Raw genomic sequence first — 19,517 nt, 5'->3', positions numbered from 1 at the left:
TGGATATGATTCGGTTAGGAATTAAGAGAAACTCAGAAAAGGGACATAGAGCACCTAGGTATTTAAAATTTCCCAAATTTTAATAAAACGGATGATCAAAATTAATGGTTCATGCTTAATTTCACCTGCTTTAAAAGAAATATATGATTGTTAAAAAAGCATACTATGTAGGCCAGGTCTGATTTCAAAGGTTTAGATCTTGTATTAGGCAGGGTTCTCCAGAGAAACAGAACCAACAGGGTGTGTGTGTGTGTGTGTACCCACATACGTGTGTGTGTGGGGGGGGGGTGGGGGGAAGAGAATGAGAAAGAGAGAGACAGAGGATAAACATGGAGACTATCCTCCAAATTAAAGTTTGCCACTAAGTAACAGTCAGCTTCATACTCTCCATTTGGGGATTAGAAAAGATACGTTACCTCTTCTTGTAAACTGAAAGCTCCTAAAGGTTTGGCCAACTGTAGTTTCCTAATAAATCTTGTTGAAGGATACATATTTGAAGGGTGCTGTCTTTGGGTAAGAGCAGAGGGCGGCACTAGTAAGAACAAATGGCCATAGTCCCTCCCAGCCTCTCCTGTGACCCGTGTGAACAGGCATACCCTGGTATGAGGCTGGTAACGAGCACCAGCTTTACAGTTCCTAAGTCTGTAATTTCTCTTCTCTGGCAAAACGATGAGGTGCAGCCAGAACTGGGCATACCTTCTAAAATGCTTAGTTCCCTCTTCTTCAAGGCGGGACATAAGACCTACCTCATGGGCTAGTAGGAGGGTTAAAGGCAATAGTATTGTTAAGCCCTATAAAAACATCAAGTATTTCATGATTCTTTTTTAAGCTCTCCAGTAGAAGTGAAAGCATCTTTGGAAAAATACTACCTTTGAAAATTATCCATAAATGGCTAAATCAGAAAATTAGGAAAATATAGAAAAACTGTGAATTTTATTTTATTTTATTTTATAGGTAGGGTCTCACTCTGTTGTCCAGGCTGGAGTGCAGTGGCATGATCATAGCTCACTGCAGCCTCAAACTCCTGGGCTCAAGTGATCCTCCCACCTCAGCCTCCTGGGTAGCTGGGACTCCAGGTGTGCACCACGGCACCCAGCTATGGAAACGCTGTTTCATTACTATAATAGCTTCTTGCTTTACAAAGCTCAGGTATTTTGGTAAAACCTACAGTGGAAGACTTTAAATTTTTAAAATTGTTTATGTCATTAGCAAGAAACTGTTACACATAAAGGCTTGATGTACATACATTTATTTAAAAATTATGCATATGTGTTCCTGTGCCACTAAATTGTGCTTATTAAAATATATACAATAGATAAATGAAAATTGTAAGTAGAAGTCCTGCCTTTCATTCTTGCAGCTCACAAGATGGCCCTGCATAATCTTGAAGTTTACTCACCTCACCCTGGAGACCTGGAGGGTGCCAGGTAGTTTTAAAGTAAAGCAATGTACATATTGATGTTGTTATCATTGGTTGCATTTAATTAACCTTCCCTTGCAGAGGGATGTTAAGGACATTATAAAACCCCACAGTATCAGGCCGGGCACGGTGGCTCACGCCTATAATCTCAGCACTTTGGGAGGCTGAGGGAGGTGATCACTTGAGGTCAGGAGTTTGAGACCAGCCTGGCCAACATGGTGAAACCCCATCTCTACAAAAAAAAAAACAAAAACAAAAACAAAAAACCCCCGACAATTAGCTGGCCACGGTGGCACGTGCCTGTAGTCCTAGCTACTTGGGAGGCTGAGGCAGAAGAATTGCTTGTACCTGGGAGGCAGAGGTTGCAGTGAGCCGAGACAGCACCATTACACTCCAGCCTGGGTGACAAAGTGAGATCCTGTTTCATCAAAACAAAACAAAGTACCCCCACAGTATGAAGCCCTTCTCAGAAGGACCCCAGTGTCTGCCTGGGCATCTTCAATGACAGGAAAAGGGTGGGGTCACGGTCTCAGAAATGGCTACTTCAGGTGCTCAACAGCTATTCACCTGAGGCACATAGCAATTCCCTTTCTAACATAGATTGTAAGCTGCATGAGGGCAGGGGCAGGTACTATATCTGTCTTATCTATCACTGTATCCCCAGAATTAATGAATAAATATTGAATGATTTCTTAGAAAAAAACTTCCTCACAGCAACTGAAAGTCTGGCTTTATAACAAAGTAACAGTAAACCCTTATATTGCACTTCGTATGCCCCAAGCATCATCATAAGCACTTGTCAGGTATTGGTTTGTGAATCCTCCTAATGATCCCGTAAGTGAGGCGCTCCCACATTCCCATCTCAGAGCTGAGGAAACTGGGACAGAGAGTGGGTAAGAGTCACTCAAGGACGCTGGGGCAGTGTGGCTCCGACCCCACAGCACTGCCTCTACCCAGGGCAGTGGCCTCCCTCTACCTTTCCAGTCCCCATCATCTGGCGCAGATATCATGTCTAACTCTCCCTCATGTGACTGTCTTGCAGGTACAGGAGGGCAGGTACTGGAGCCTTCACAACCATTGCTTTTCCAAGCCCAACACCCTACTGCCTCTACCTGCTTTAACAGATGATGGAGATTCATGCCTTCTAACATCCAGGCCTCATCCTCTTTTGGGTTTAAGCTTGTCCCTAAAAGGTCAAGAGTCCAAACATGGACTCAGACAGCCCTGAGTTTGAGTTCCAGCTCTGCAAAATCACTGTTTGACTCTGGGCAAGTAACTGCAGCTCACAAAGCTTCCTCACAGAGCTTCCTCTTCTGAAAAGCAGGTTGGTGCAGTGCCTTCCTAAGAGTGCTCACTGTCCGACCGTCCAGATGCCTTTCCTCAGAGGAGCTGGGCACAGCACACCACTCTCAGGGGAAACATATTTGCATTAATCTAGATGATGATGCCGAACTTTTTGGGAATGAATTGTACCAGCTTGGGAAATAGCTTTTTTCTATTTCCACTGGAATGATTTGGTTCTTTAACATAACTGTATATGGTGACAGTGACTCAATTCTTTGTCTCTTGCTGTACAGCTCCTCCTTTCTCACAGGAAAAAATTCTCATAAAAACAATTTATAATACATCAAAATACTGACAGGAATGTTAAGCTGTAACCTCTGAAGTTATCTGTGGGCATGATTTATTATAGAAGTTCCACTGTGATAACTCGGCAATTAGGAAATATTGATAAATGCAAACACGTTATTGATGTCAATTAAAAAAGCACAAGATTGATGAGCCTTCCCAAGTGCTTTGACACAAGCAGTTAGAGAGTAATGCTCATCAATACACATCTAACCACTGTAACTGTGCAGAGAAATTAAGCTGCCAGGAAACAAAGGGTACTTCCACATTCAAGTGAGATTACTGAAACAGATGAGCATCTAGTCAACAGGAATATCTAACAGAACCTCAAACCAAGTCCTTTGGAAAAAACATAGGTACTTACTGGTGATTCATGATAAGGTAGGCAAGGAAGGTCTTCAAGAGGATTCAAGACTATGACACACTGAGTTGGTTAAAGGGGGGGAGGGGCCAAGTGCCTGAGTTGGCTGTGCCTGATTATATAAGTCTAGAGCATATGCCAATGCAGAACCTCAAGAAAAAGGGTAATATCTTAGAATAGATTTTAATATTCAGCCAGGCACGGTGGCTCATGGCTGTAATCCCAGCACTTTGGGAGGCCGAGGCATGTGGATCACGAGGTCAGGAGTTCAAGACCAGCCTGGCCAAGATGGCGAAACCACGTCTCTACTAAAAATACAAAAAAAAATTAGCCAGGCATGGTGGCGGGTGCCTGTAATCCCAGCTACTCGGGAGGCTGAGGCAGAGAATTGCTTGAACCTGGGAGGCGGAGGTTGCAGTGAGCCGAGATCATGCCACTGCACTCCAATTTGGGCAACAGAGTGAGACTCTGTCTCAAAAATAAATAAATAAATAAAAGAATATATTTTAATATTCCCAGGGATCTTCTGTTTTGGAGGACCTGAGCAAAGTCCCGAATTTATTTTAAATAGATAACCTAATCAAGGTCACATTTCCTATGTGTAGGCAAGAGGGAAGATTTGAGCCTTGGTTACTGAGAAATGGAGGAACTGGGAAGGTAAATTAGTTTAAGAGAAAGGGAAGGCAGTGCAGGGCACGGTGGCTCACGCCTGTAATCCCAGCACTTTGGGAGGCTGAGGTGGGTGGATCACCTGAGGTCAGGAGTTCGAGACCAGCCTGACCAACATGGTGAAACCCCATCCCTACTAAAATACAAAACAAAAAACAAAAAACAAAAAAAAACAGCTGGGTGTAGTGGCGGGCGCCTGTAATCTCAGCTACTTAGGAGGCTGAGGCAGGAGAATCACATGAACCCAGAAGGCAGAGGTTACAGTGAGCCGAGATTGCGCCACTGCACTCCAGCCTGGGCAACAAGAGTGAGACTCCGTCTCGAAGAAAAAAAAGAAAAGAGAAAGAGAGGGCAACTAATTGAGTTTTGGACATCATGGCTTTCAAGTACTCACAAAACACCCAAGTGCAAATATCTACTTGTCACAGAGGCCTATATTTTGCATGAAAAAAGGAGACTAAAGATGAAGTTTCAAAGAGGAGGTATGATAAGCAGCATCAGGTTTGTCAAGAAGAATCAGGCTAACAAAAGTCTGGCTGGCTTAGCACTGAGAAGGTCTGTGTTTTTGATGTTAAAAAAATCAACCTCCACCTACTGTGTGAAAGGACTCTATGAGGTACCACAAAAGGCAAGGCACATTACTCTTGTCCATCTGGAGGTCATTCTCTTCCACTGCAGCTCAGGGAGGGCCACAGGGAGCAGTGAGAGACAGGATTCTTACCCAGAGCTCCAGATGCTCTGAATTAGCCCCCGGCTATCCAAACCTCATTGCCCAGTGATACCCATCTCTTCCAAGCACAGAGAATTGAGTTTAGATACAGAGGACTGGCCTAAGGTCCATGTCCACCCCCACCTCCTCACCATCTTAACCTTCCTTAAAGGGTAACTAGGCCAAAGTTAGCCTTCTAATCTAGATCTGGTTGTTTTTATGTATAAAAGGTATATCTCACACCACTCATACCCACTAGGGTGGCTATAATCAAAACGACAGAAAAAAACAAGCGTTTACAAGAATGTGGCAAAATTAGAACCCTTATACCTTGCTGGTGGTAATAATGCACAATGGTTCAGCCACTTTGGAAAAAGACTAGGTAATTCCTCAAAAAGTTAAAACAGAGTCACCATATGACCCAGCCATTCCACTCCTAAGTATATATACAAGAGGAATGAAAACATATGGCCACACAAAAACTGGCATATGAATGTTCACAGCAACATCATTCACATGAGCAAAAAAGTGGGAATGACCCAAATGTTCATCTACAAATGAATGGATAAATAAAATGCAGTCTATCCATATAATGGAAGATTATTTGGCATTAAAAAGGAAGGAAGTACTCTCTTATGCTACAACATGGATGAACCTTGCAAACATTATGCTAAGTGAAAGAGGCCAGTCGTGAATATAAATTTCATCCACAGACATAGAAAGTAGACTGATGATTGGCTAGGGCTAGGGAAGAGTGGGTTGGGGGAAAATGGGGAGTCACAGCTATAGGTATGGGGTTTCTTTCTGCAGTGATGAAAATGTTCTAAAATTGATCATGGTGATGGTTGCACAACTTTGAATATACTAAAAACCACTGACTTGTATACTTTAAATGGGTGAATTTTGTGGTATGTGAATCACATCTCAATAAAGCTGTTACACATGCTTTTGTGAAATCTACACAGTATTGTAGGGAAGAACAGTCACTACCAGACTGAAACTGTCACAGAGATTTCCATCAACAGGCTGAACCTTGAATGGCCCTGAAGTTGAGAAAAATCTCAATTTTTCTCAAATCACCAGGAATTGCCAGGCAATTGCTTGAAAAAACTTTGGTGTTCTGGTCTGGCCAACCCATCCCAATTTAAGCTGTGCCATCCAGTTCCTTTGGATGCTAGGACATTTGGCCCAGGGTATTAGCATTTGTCACTGGGTCAGCTCCCAAAAGCCATTGCCTTGTTTTGCTTCTACAGGTCTCCTTGCTGCTCCCAAGGTGCCATGAGAGAGTTGATATTGAGAACAAGTTGTGATGCTGAGGGCTGCAACACAGTTTCAAAACAGACTGGTCTACAGCATATTCATAACAACAATCTTGAAGGGCTGAAAAAATTTTACATGTATCTTTCTTGGTATATAGGTATATTAATCTTTTCTTCCCACAAATTCCCCCTGAAAGGAGAGAAGGTGTGTGACTTTCTTAATAACTGTACATGTACTTGGAATCCTGCTTGGGAAAATGCCTGCTATAAATATATAGGACACTGTGGATATTCTTATTGCCAGGGTTTACATGATAAGCCTGTCTCCATAAGTGCAGGATGGATGAGCCACAATTTGTATGGGTAGCAAACCCTCAGCTGCACTACAAAAATGCATCCAAAAGAATGTTAAATAACATCTCCCTCAGATGACGATTCCATTCTTGAGGACATGTCTCTGGTATTCTTTTGGCACTAAGCCCTGTTATTCTACTTGGTTGTTAAGGATATTGTCTTGTGATATCAGCCCGAACCCCAAAGAGCCTCATCAGTAGTATGCACTCTACTCCACTGGGTGGAAGCACATGAAACTTTCAGTTGCAGTAAAACTTTCATTGTTTAATTTAAAACAAAACTTATAAACAGAGTCTGAAACTCGGTAAAAGTGCAACAGAATAAAAATAATCACCATAACAAAGATGGAATTTAGAGAGATCCAGAGATCAGGGAAAGTCATCACAAAAACCAAAGACAGCTTGCCCAGAGACTAGCCTTCTGGAGAACATGCACGCCGCAGGGCTCACAGGCGGAGTGGACCAGGCCAAGGCCCCTCTCTAGTTCATTGTAAGCCACGGGTTCTCATCCGTGGCTGCACACTGTCATCGCTTCAGGATACTGATGCCTGAGTCCCACACTCAGAGATTCAAATTCACTTGGTCTGGAGTAGACTGGTCACTGTACAAGCACTGTAGGTGGTTCTGACGTACAGTCAGGGCTGATAACCACTGGCATAAGGTAAAAGTCCCGTCTTTGAAGACACCCTTAGAGCCAGATAGCCTTTTGTTCACCCAGTAATACCCCATAAAAGAGAAAGTTGAACTAAATTCTCAGTGTACTGTAATGTATAAGAACAAAATATTTCAAAATTAAGATTAATTTTTCATTTTTTGTGGGGGAGTGAATCATGGCTGTTTTGAGATTGGTTATGGTTTTTCTTTCCAAATATTACAAGTGCTTAGATAATGGAAAACTCCAGTTGTGAAGGGTTTAAGGTATCTGAGGAGAGTAATTTAGAGTGTAACATGGGTATTTGATATGGAATGTATCAGTCTTCCTTTAGTTTTCTTTTGCCATCAAGGATGGGGACAAGTGATCAGGCAAACCTTGGCACTGCTTGCCAGTCCTGGCAGTGCAAGTGCATAGGCAGGCTCAAATGCTCTTCCCTGTCTAGCCAAGAATTTCAGATCCCTGATAGTGGCCTGGAAACATACCAACGCATCAAATCGTCACCAACTGGCAAGGGGTAAGGGGGTTGACAAGCTCATGCCACAAACTGTCTTACTTTTCTTTGAGTGAATCAGTTCACCGAGCTGACTAAATCCTCTTTTCAGCCTTCTGCACTCAGCTCTGGGGCTGGCCTGCTGGGTCATCTCCTTAGCTAATCTGTTTGTTGCTCCAGAGGGAACCATCTGTCTTTCCAAACCTGCTGGCAGTGACCCCCTGCACCTCATTTCTCTCTGTGCACTCCTGAAGATCCAGGTCATCGAGAAGGGGCAGTCAGGAATCACAGGGCTGTGGGTGCCTTCCTCAGAGACGTACTCTGACTTTGAGCAGGTCACTGGCTCTCAGTTGGAAGAGGTTAGCCAAGGCTACGAAAGTATATCTACCTAAAATTTTAATAAAATTCATTCTATTAAAATGCAATTAAAGGATCCTATTGGGAGGCAGCATGATATGGTGATGGAGACCTCAGCTCAAATCCTGGCACCAACCATTACTGGCTGCAGAGTCTCAAGCTCCTTAACCTCTCTGAGCTCATTTCTTAACTTCTCTGAGCCTCAGTTTCCTCATCTGCAAAATAAGGAGGCCCTGCAGGGTCATCCTCTTTCATGAAATGATCCATGCCTGCGGCACCTGGTATATAAAACAAATGAAAAGTTAACTGCTTCAGCCTCCATAATCAGTGAATAACCATGACCAAAACTTGTTTTTGCAGGTGCTCAATTAACTGAATTACACTTCGCAATTCTAAATTTTTTATAATGAATTTGTGTAAACAAAGTGCCCTGACAAGAACATTACTGTATATGATCTTTCTGTATTTTCAGCATGTCTGAATTCACATACATAGAATTCTCCCACAGGCAAAGGTGAGTAAATTACACTGTGTGAAGAGTTTGTGTGTCTACAATACCTGTATTCCATGGAAGTCCAGAGACACAAACTGAGAGGCAGAGGGGCCTGGCTCATTGTGCAGTACGTGGTTCCTGGACTTGCCTTTGATGCTTCAACTCCTGGGGCAGCCTGATTTCCCAACTTCCAACCTCCTTACATACAAACAGGAGGAATATGAACTTTCTATGCCATCCCAAGAGGCTGCGAAAGGATGATGTGGGCACTGGATGGACCATGTGGCCTAACTCAGCAAAGGGCCTTTTGTTCAGATGTTTGGGCAAGAAGTACTTGTTCCAACAGGCCTTTCCAAAGTGGTTTTTGGCCACCCCACCCACCTTATTTCTCCCTAGTTCTCCCAAGAAAAGATGAATAGCCTGCCCTAAGTTCGTATATATGTCAGGGCTGCCAACTGCCTCCAAAGACAGAGCTGTTATAATTAGTTACAGCTCTAATTATTGTTCCAGGATATGGCTAAAATTTTGTTGGCTTAGACTTTTTGCTTTTTTCATAAGGGTATTCCATAAATACAGTGAATGACATGGGCTACTATGAAGGAATTCAAGTTTGTGGAATCTAGTCCTTTATAATTATAGCATATAATTCATTTGGCAGCATTTTCTAAGCATTATCAGTGTGTAGGGCACTGTGATAAGTGTGAGACAGACAGGACAGCCCTAGTCCCCAAGAAGAGAACGACATACAACACTAATAAACCAAAAAGTCACATAAGCCACTCTGAGCACTTGTCCACCTCTACAGGCATGTGTTTGAACATGCACACATGAAATCTGTCCTTCTTCTGTCATTAGAAAACAAATTCCTCAAATACAGACGATTAACTACCCACGCCCCCTGGACTTTGGTAACTCGCTCCAGGGGACGTTCCATGATGCTCGGAGATACAGGCTGAGATGGGTATTACAGAAATCCAAGGAAAATTTCACTGAAGCTCTGATTAGGCATATCTTGTTGATCAGGCAGCATCCTACGCACATGGGTATGGAGGAAAAGACAACTGTGAAATCACGCCTTTCTGCCTGTATACAGTAGTCTGCTGTCTGGGACAGCTGCTTGCTAGGCCTCCTAATGGCTCCTGCCTCCCCATCTTCTGAATTTGAGAACACCTTTATTCAAATTAAAGGACTCCCATTTTTTACTTCCAAACACCAACTTGCCCTACATGAGATTGTTCCTGGAGCCTTTATTTCACTTTCTTGCCTAGCAGTCTACAGTGTGATGGGAACGTTTAAAATATGGAAGATTACATGGACTGAAATTTTCCCTTGGCCCTCGTGATTCTATTCAGGTGGATATTCTTTTATCAGCATGCAATAAATATTTCATACTGAAACTGTCACTTGGAATTTAGTCTTCACAGCTCCACTTAATGCACTGAAAAACGTCTGGGAAAGTCAGACGTGTATTATAACAAGAACGGCGTGCCGAGAGCCTGCAGCTGGGCAGGGCCCCTCGTGTCGCGTCTAAGTGGCTGGAGAGCAGAAGCACATGAAAGAAGAACGGACAGCTGCTCCCTTTCCGTACACTTACGCGGCTGAAACCAAAGTGGGAATGTCTCCATCAGGATTTGTTTTAGCACTTGAGTTTTTAAAAGTAGTATGGAAAAAGCAGTTTGAAGTATAGATGAGGCTGCAGCTGTCTCGTGCTTACTGAACACTTAGCACGGGCCCAGCGCTGTGCTGTGTGCCTCACAAACATTGTCAGTCTCCTTCACACCCCTAGGAAGGGCAGACAATTATGCCTATTTTACAGAAGAGAAAGAGTCCCACAGAAAGTCATTTGCCTAAACTCATAAAGCTTGGGAGTGACAGCCAGGACTTGAAACCACTCCTGTTGTACTCCTGGGCCTGTGCCTTCATGCCTTCCCGTGGGGCACCAGGGAAAATAAAAGAGTTTCACAGTCTCCTTTCATCCTGCTGGAACTTACCTCATGGACCACCTTTTCTTTTCAACTGACTCTGGGGGTGGGCTGGGGCACAGGGGAATACTCTAGTTTCCTTGGCTTCTTTTCTGGAAAGGGATATGGCCACTTCCTCAAGTAAAAAAGGAGTTTTAGTTTGAGTGTTTGTTAGTTAAGGATAACAGGACTCACTGGTGTGAAAGAAAAGCAGAATCAAAGAACCCCAAACTCATGATGCCAAAGGGAAAGTGAAGCTTTGGAAGTGAGTCACACAAAAACTGCCTTCCTTTTGCTCCCAAACAGATAACTGACTTCCCCCTCCCTCTCTTCACATGTGAAATGCAGACTCACCGAGCGCTAGTCACAGCCTCACAAGCAAGGAACCACTTGCCTCACTGCCTACCCTCTCGCCTTTTTTCCCTTTCCTCTCCTGCACGCTCTTTCCCCTTTCAACACTGAAGTTCCCAAAACCCTCTTTCAAAAAAGCACAGATGACAGATCCTCCCATGACTTGTGTTTCTTTTTCCTGGGTGCGTCCTCAACCTTGGCCAAATAAACCTCCATCGACTGAGATCTGCCTCGGTCACTTTTTGCTTTAAACTGATCAGCAGCTTTGCTGTTTTCAGCGGGTGCTAGTGCACATCATCTCACTTTGTCTATTCGCAAAGATACTAAGTGGTGCACAGGGTAGGTGAAGACTTCTGGCCAGAAAGCAAGTCAGAGTCTGGACTAGAACCATCCTTCTGAGTTTCAGTGGAACTCCCTATGTTTTTCTACCCAGCCAGCTTGACTTTATTAGGCATTAATGGAGTGCTTTCTGCATCAACAAGGCACTGGGGGTATCACAGTGAATAAGAACAACACGGTTCCTCTGGAAGCTCACAGGGCAGGGACAGGATGACTTATTAAAATGCTGTTCTAAAACAGTGTGATCATGCTATTAAGCGAAGTCACAATAAAGTGTGTTGTTGGTCCACAGGACAATGAGATTGCAGCAGGAAGAAAGGGGCAGGAAGGTCACTGAAGGCCTTCCCTGGGGGAGGAGGTGAATGCAGACAGAAGTGCACTGGGTGTGCTGTGTGCCTCGTGCTGTGCTAGGTCCCAAGGACACGGAAGGCCCAGCCCTCCAGCATCCTGCAATCTGGCTGGAGAGAGACTCATGGTTATGAATCAACTGGAACACTGCAGAGGCTGGCCATAAAGTACGACTATCAGGGGACAGGCTGAACACAGTACAGAAACAGACAGGAGCAAGCCATTTTCCGAGTGGTTCCCTGAACTGCCTGGGAGAGAAAAAAGTATGGTCAATGTCTTATAAAAAAAAAACAGGCTGAGTTTCAAAAATTATTTCCAGTAGGAAAAATACTTTAATATTACAAAAAACATGAACAGCTATACAGACAGCAGTGAGCTTTAAATAATAGCTGAGACTTATTTTTAAAAAAACAAAACACTAAGTTTGGCTCTGCTAAAATAGAACCTGGTTCAAAGCAAGAGGAAAATTTATTTTTGCTATTTTTACCAGCCCTCCCTTCTCCACCTCACTCCTTCTCAGAAGCTCTGATGAGTTTCAGGGAGGGAAACCTCATTCGTAAATGAGATATCTACAACCTATCACCTGTAGGAAAAGGCAGGTTCTGTTTTCCAGGTCACAGTACCCCAGAAATCACCATGATCCATGCAACACTCCTGCCATTGCTGGGTGTCAAAAGCTTTCACAAAGTGCAGCTCCAGGCTTTTCTCAAACAGGCCCTGCTGCTGGGGCCGACCGTGAAGAACCAGCGTTACATAACTCAGCATTACATCATCCAGTTACTCCTCCATGTGCAAGAAAACACACTTGCTGGGAGATCTGGGCAGTCAGGCTTTCCCTTTACAGTCAGTTTAGTCAATAGAGAGGGTCAGTGACATAGCTCACCCTTGGTCAAACTCCAGCATCCACCAGGGTGTTTCTGGGACTTAGCAATCATTAGCATTTATTTTCAGAACCAGAAAATGTCAGGCATGAAAGGGACCTTAGAGATCCACTGAGCAACCCTCTTTATCCACAGGAGGAAGCTGGCCTATGAGGGCTGGCTGCCAGCTACCGGGGGGTGGGAGCAGAACCTAGGTCTCCTGGCTCGCTGGGCCAGCAATCAGTGAGTATTTATTGGGTTCCCCTGGCATAGCTATCTCTGTGTGTAATTCCGAAATGTACTCACTTATCAGTGGAGTGGAATAGCCTCTGGAAAGAAACCCCAAGGATCTCAACAAGGCAGTTAAATTTAGGTTGTAACAACAGAGCCAATTCCTGAAAAAATTCTTGTGCTATAAGGGATCTTGGAAACCAATATGCTCAATTTCTTACTTTTTACAGGTGAGGCCTAGAGGTGAGGAGTGATGCTATCACTATGTGACAGACTTTGAAGGGGAATCCTTATGACTTCAGGGTTGGTGCTATTTTTACTCCATTGAGGAGGTGGGAGAAGTGGGGAGAAGAGAAGTGCTTCTTAGGCTGGATGAAGTGGAAATGTTTGGGGAAAAGAAAGTATGTAAAATACTGATTTAATTCCACACTAGCAATATTTAATCAAACTAAGGTCATTCTGGTACCACATTTTAGAGAATTCTTAGAGCCTTTTCAGTATTCATAACTGACCAATCCATGAAATTGCAGCTTTAATTACCAGACTGGGGAAGATATAAAATTTCTGACACATCACTTGGCTCTGGTATTTCAAAAACACAATGAGTACAAAACTAGAATGGTACTCCTTTGCCTTTAGTAGAAACACTGAATGATGACATGACTTCAGAGAGAGTCAATACCATGACCAAAGATAGACAGCTACTGAGTAAGTGTTATTAGGATTTAAATTTAGGTGTATCTTGCTCAAAACCTCTTCTCTTACTCACTACTCCTATTACATCTCAGGGAGGAAAAAGCCACGCCGTTTTTAGACTGATAGATGTATAATTAGGAGAGATCTTCCCAACAGCACTGATGAAATGAGCTGTCACATATACACAGGTGAAATCCATCCAGTCCGAAAAGAAAATTCAGTTGCAGCTATCAAGGGCTCAGGAAATGAGTGCATGCCCTCATATACACAGCAGGCAAGGGGTCATCACCTCCCTGCACCTCAGAGGGTGCAATACAAAAATACAAATTAACACAAACAAGGGGGAGCCCCTTGGATTGTCCTTCCTAACACTGTTCCTTTGTCATCTTGGGAGAAGGTCTTCTGCATAAGCAGGACTAGAGTCAACTTTGATTACTTGAAAGGACAAGACAAGCAGTGATGCACCAAAAAGTTTCCACTTAAGGGTACTTCAGTGATAGCTTGTCTGGAAAAGCACAATCGGAGCTGTAGCCTTCAAATCTATGGGGAAATTCTGAGCAAATATTTCTTAAATAAGGTGGTTGAACTTTCACATTTTCGGAGTGTAGTTTTTGTATTTTTTTTCTTTTGAAGGCAGAGAGGGAGAGTGTTTTCTGATAAGTGATAAAGGAGCCTGGCCTCTAGGGATCAAGCTATTCATGAGCCTACAGAGGGTAAGCTGTTACCTTCTAACAAGAGCTCTAAATGAACAATTAGAAAAAGGAAACATGCATCTTGCCACTGTCTTTCATCTTCAATGTCTTGTCTCCTTCTGTCAAGATAAGGCCACCCATAATCTGATCCCTCTTCTGAGAGCTGGCTAACAAGTGAGAGTGCATGTGGGCCCATCATTCTCCTAATTGTGTGTCCTTGGGAGAATTACTCCAGCATGCCAGGTCTGAATTTCCTCACCTAAAAAAATGAGGATAAGAGTTCCTTTCTCTTAGGAGACACTGAGACAATGTATTCAAAGTGTGGAGTACAGTGTGTGGTGCACAGTGTGTGTGTAAGGAAGCAGCACTGACAAGCACACACCATCATAAACTTGACTCTTTACAGATGTGGTAAATTAGGCAAATAGGCAACTTGCCCGAGACCATGAGGTAAAAATACCATCTGAGCTGAGAACTTCCGCTTCTTGCCTATGTATGAGACCAATGTGCTTTCTCTGCCAGAGTTAATAATATCTGCTTCCACTTTAGGTGCTTCAGCATCAAAACAGTTCTTCAAGGAATTCCACAGTGAATGATATGAGGACTCAATGGGAGAAGGATGGACATCATAACAAAAATTCCCAAATGAAACTCTTGCAAAAGTTTTCTATACACAGCATTACTGCTGCCTTCTTCGGGAGCTCTCCGGCACATGGAAATACACTAAAGGACAACTGTTGTATATGAAAGACGCATAGGGAGACAGGCTTCTTCTAGAAAGGAAATGGAATCTCGTTTTATGCACATTATCCTCGGAGGAATCAAGCAAAACTAACAGGCAATCTCCAACCAAATGAGAGGCATTCCTTCCACAGGAACGCCAACTATGGGAATGCTGTTGCCCCAGACTTGAGGATTTACTGGAATTTCTAGAAAAAGCAGGGAGGAAATTAGTTTAAATTCCTATTTGAAGACATCTTTTTATAGCTGCAGAGGAATTATATATTAAATAGACTGAAAAAATGAATGTCACACAGGGGCCAAGGTATAAAACTAAACAAACTGTCTCATTGCCTTGCTTTCTTAAACTTTGACAGGGGGCTGGGGAATTTTCCACTCATCTGGAAAAACTTCTTATATCCAAAAGATATAAGGTTCACTCAGGGGGCAGTTCCAGTCATTGTATATAAATTCATGTTGCTTTCCTGAGGATTTTTATTGAAATCCAAGACAGAGTATTTAAATCTCCTTTACCTCTGATGGGTTTATTACTACTTTTTATTTTATTATTATTATTTTTGAGATGGAGTCTCGCTCTGTCACCCAGGCTGGAGTGCAGTGGTGCGATCTTGGCTCACTGCAACCTCCATCTCCCAGGTTCAAACAATTCTCCTGCCTCAGTCTCCCAAGTAGCTGGGATTACAGGTGCCTGCCACCAAACCTGGCTAATTTTTTTTTGTATTTTTAGTAGAGATGGGGTTTCACCATGTTCGCCAGGCTAATCTGGAACCCCTGACCTCAAGTGATCCACCCACCTTGGCCTCTCCAAATGCTGGGATTACAGGTGTGAATCTATTATTACTTTTTTATTACACCCAGCCTATTATTACATTTTTATTGCACCCAGCCTATTATTACTTTTTAAATATGTAGATTGATCCTTTGATTTAATCGTAGTTGATTTATAAAGGTATAGGGGAAAGTGCTGCTGGGGTATGCTTTTAAACTTTATCCCTGTTCTATTAAATGAGCGAACAGATGGGACATTAGAAGTGGAAAGAGTGCTAGGTCCCTGAAGAGTCAAAATGAGAAAGAACTTCTACAAGGTCGGAAGGACCTCATAATTCTATGGTAACTCTCCATTTCAAAATTATACGACATGGAGTTGGTGCTCAGTAAATATCTAGGAAAAGCAACCATGGGCAATGGAATTGTAAACGATACAGTGTGTGTTACTTATAAAGCACATGATGTGGAACATAGCTGAGAAGCCAACCAGGGAACAGGGAGAAGTCAAACCAAGACACCAGTATAAACATTAAGATGGGGCTTGGAAAAAGCATTTAAATTTCTCTTTGCCTATCAGTTATTACATTATTGTTCTTCAACTATTATTTCATTTTCTTTGGAAGAAAACTGTCTGATCAGAGATATATTCTAGTACTGGTAACACATCTTCTACCAGGAAGGAAGAAGGCTAACAGCAGAGGTGCTAACAACATGAATGAAATAATTCAATTTTCTGGGTTTCCTTCTAACAGAAAGGCTAGATGAAGAGAAGTCTTTGGAATCTATAATGATATAAATATATAGGTGGCATATAACTTTGTTCATCTGCAGCCTAAACTCTGTAGTGTTAAGTTCTTCGTGAAAAATGGCCAAGGAAAACCAGGCATAGAATAATTCAGTCTAACATGTATCAGTAGTTTCTGTAAATAGAGAAGAAGCGGACAGATATTTATGTGAATGTTGAACCATGGGATTTTAGAACTGGCAGCAGCCTTAGAAATTACAGTATAATCCTTTGGTTTTACAGATGAGAAAACAGAGGGCTCACAGATATAAATTCACTAGTTCAAGCTTCAAATGACTTAAGCTTCCTCTCCCTAAATACCAGCGTCTGAAGAATTTAATTTCATTCTTCCAATTAAAAAAAAAAATGACTGGCTATAATTCATTTTGAAAAAGAAGGGGTTTATTTTTATTGTGGAAAAAACACAAACCATAAAATTTATCATCTTAACCATTTTTAAGCATTTAGTTCAGCAGTATTAAGTATATTCACATTGTTGTGAAACATGACCAGAACTTTTTCATCTTCTCAAACTGAAACTCTGTACCAATTAAACAATTTGCCTTTTTCTCCTCCTCCAGCCCATTATTCATCATTCTACTTTCAATTTCTACAAATTTGACTACTTTAGACACCTCATATAAACGGAATCATACAGTATCTTTTTGTGTATGGCTTATTTCATTTAGTGTTAAGTCCTCAAGGTTCATCCATATTGTAACATGTAACAGGATTCTGTTCCTTTTTAGGGCTGAATAATATTCTATTGTATGTATATACTATATCCTGTTTATCCATTCATTGTTGATGGACATTTGGATTGATTCTACCTTTTGGCTATTGTGAATAGTATATAATCATTTTCATGTATTTTAAATGTCCCTTAGATAGAGATTGACTTCCCTTTATTCCACTAAAACAATAGGCATATAAATTTTATAAATTCTCTCAAACTATCAAATATTAAGAATCCTTAAGGTGAATGCACACCAGTGGAGAGATGCGGGGTATTAATAATCCTTAAGGTAAATGCATACCAGTGGAGAGATGTGGGGTGCACTATCTGTTTTCTTGCAAAGGCCCTCAAACATACCTACTTTTTCTTGGGCTGTTGTAAAAGGATGAGAATTGTGGGTAAGATATCACTTTCATTCAAGTTTTAACCACCATCTAGGGAACTGGAGCGGATATTGCAGTGACTGACAATGAGAGAGGGCCTGATCATGATTCACTAGCTTCTAATTTCACAACAGCACATTCAAAGACTGAACCATATAATAGCAAATAAAAGTAAAAATAAGTATGGTTTCAGACACTCAACTACCACTACCCCAAACATCAATAAATTCAGCAAATTACTTTGCTTAGTGATCTACAAAAGGAAAAATAAAGTGTAAGCTAAGAAACACTGAAAATGCTTCATCTCACACTTACATTAACAAAAATGGAAGCTATGTGTAATATTAACCCCTTTCCAATGATCTTTAGTGGCTGTACATAGTGTCTGCTCTTAATTTCTTACAAGTGCAGATTCTGAATTTGGGTGTAATACATCCACCATTTTGAGTTGCTTAACTAAAAAAGCACAAGCTTAAGAACAGCTGCTGTGGTAGAAAACAGTGACCCCTGAAAAGCTGATGGGAAGATGGGCATGACTCCAAAACCCTACCGTTATCTAGAATTAGAACACATCCAGTTTATCTTCTTACTGCACAATTATGTACTATAGTAACAATATATTTTTTCATCCAAATACTTAGATTTTGCTGAATATTCCTGAAGTCATGATCTTAATTCATGTGTTCAGGGGAATCTCATTAGAATCCAGAAACCCAGTTCTGGCAACTTCTCTGGTGCTGCATTCCCATTCCTGTTTCCCATTCCCAACACTCTCTTTTACTGTTTTCTCTAGACATGAGGCTATGAAGCTAGCTCTATAACAAAGATTACAACTCTATCTCAAAATGCTTAGAAAATATTTTCTCTTTGGTAAACACTAAATCTCTATGAACCTCACAGGGAAGGAAGGCGCCCCAGTGATGCTGATGCCGCAGGTCTCTAGAAGATGCTCGAAGAGCAGGTGCTAACAGACAGGAAATAGTGACACAAAACAAGGTACACTAGAGTTGTTTAAAAACCAAAGAGGTGTGGCAAACTGCAGAGCTACAATACGCCAAGGCAGTTTACTGATAGTTATTCTAACCAATGCCTTGCAAATAGGGTCCAGAGGAGTATTTTTATTTAGAACAGCAAAATGGAGCAAAGTACAAAGACAAAAGCAAAATCTGGCTGCCTGTTTGCTGTTTCTGATGTAAAACACCTAAGAAGCCTTGTTAATTGTCTGGGGTAGAAATCCTTTGGTGCTTCTTTGCTGCTCAGACTGTTTGAGAGCTATTTGCCCAACCCTACAAACCACCTAGGTTTGTTCATTCTTTCTGGCTCCAGCTGGTCTGGACATAAAAGGCCTCTCAAATCTTTCTGATCTCACCTGGGAGGCAGATAGGGAAATTAGGTGTAGTGGAGGCTAGCCCAGAACTTGCTTTCAGCAGAGAGGGAGAACCTATAAGAGCTTTCAGGGTCAGCTGACTTTACAGAATCATCTTATATGGAAATAATGGCACTTTATCAAAAGGTAGAAGAATGTCTCTGCTAATTCTGGGATATGACATGATGCATGAAGTTGGAAAGAGATTCGAGACTGACAGACTGGATGGTAATTTTCCAGGGGAGACGTGGTCCAAGAACGTTAAGGAAAGAACAAGTGTATGTCTGGCTTCTACTGAGTGGGCCATAATCATGGAAAATGGGCAAAAGGAGGCTGACTTGCTTATCATGAAAGAAAAACAAGCTGCCACTTCTTGGAATGAGAGTAATCCTTAAGGGCTGTGAGAAGGCTAATAAATGCTGATGTATCTCGAATCCCTCAGGGTTGCCACAATGAAGACTGAAGATCTTGCACATTAAGGACATAAAGGAAGAATGAATGACCTCTGAGAGTTGAAGTGGTCCTTAAATATCATTGGAACAAAATGGGAGAATGACTTAAGACTATCCTTCAGTTTCTACTGACTCAGGAGCCCATGTCCTTGAACTTCTGAGCTTGCTCTAAGGAGCTAGAAGACCTGAGCTCACACCTGGCCATGTGGCCTTAGACAAGGCTTCCAGCTTTCCTGCGTCTTGGTTTCTCTACCCAGAAAACCAGATCATTTTTGTCCAGAGACTTATTTTAAAAAGCAAAACTTACTAGGGTTATGTGATGGCGGGATGGAGGGGTATCATGAGCACCACAGCTGACTCATGTGACCGAAGAAGCCGCCCTCTGGAGAATGAGTGGAACGCAGGGGAAGCAGG

At 42.2% G+C, this 19,517-nt stretch overlaps 1 protein-coding gene across 4 annotated transcripts in view; it reads right to left on the bottom strand.

Annotated features, from left to right (window-relative positions):
• LYRM4 (LYR motif containing 4) overlaps positions 1 to 19,517 on the bottom strand; it is a 154,451-nt gene that overhangs the window by 90,556 nt on the left and 44,378 nt on the right. Inside the window, exon 3 of one of the 4 annotated variants that reach the window (XM_063632679.1) lies at positions 3,778 to 3,882. The exons of the other annotated variants lie outside the window; for them this stretch is intronic. Within the exon in view, the coding sequence (XP_063488749.1) occupies positions 3,778 to 3,882 (105 nt within the window). The remainder of the gene's footprint in view (positions 1 to 3,777; positions 3,883 to 19,517) is intronic. 4 annotated transcript variants of the gene reach the window in all.

This window comes from Symphalangus syndactylus, chromosome 23 (assembly GCF_028878055.3).
Source record: "Symphalangus syndactylus isolate Jambi chromosome 23, NHGRI_mSymSyn1-v2.1_pri, whole genome shotgun sequence".
Classification (NCBI taxonomy): Eukaryota; Metazoa; Chordata; class Mammalia; order Primates; family Hylobatidae; genus Symphalangus; species Symphalangus syndactylus.
The sequence above is the reverse complement of the archived record's forward strand: the minus strand, read 5'-3'. Positions and strand labels throughout refer to the sequence as shown.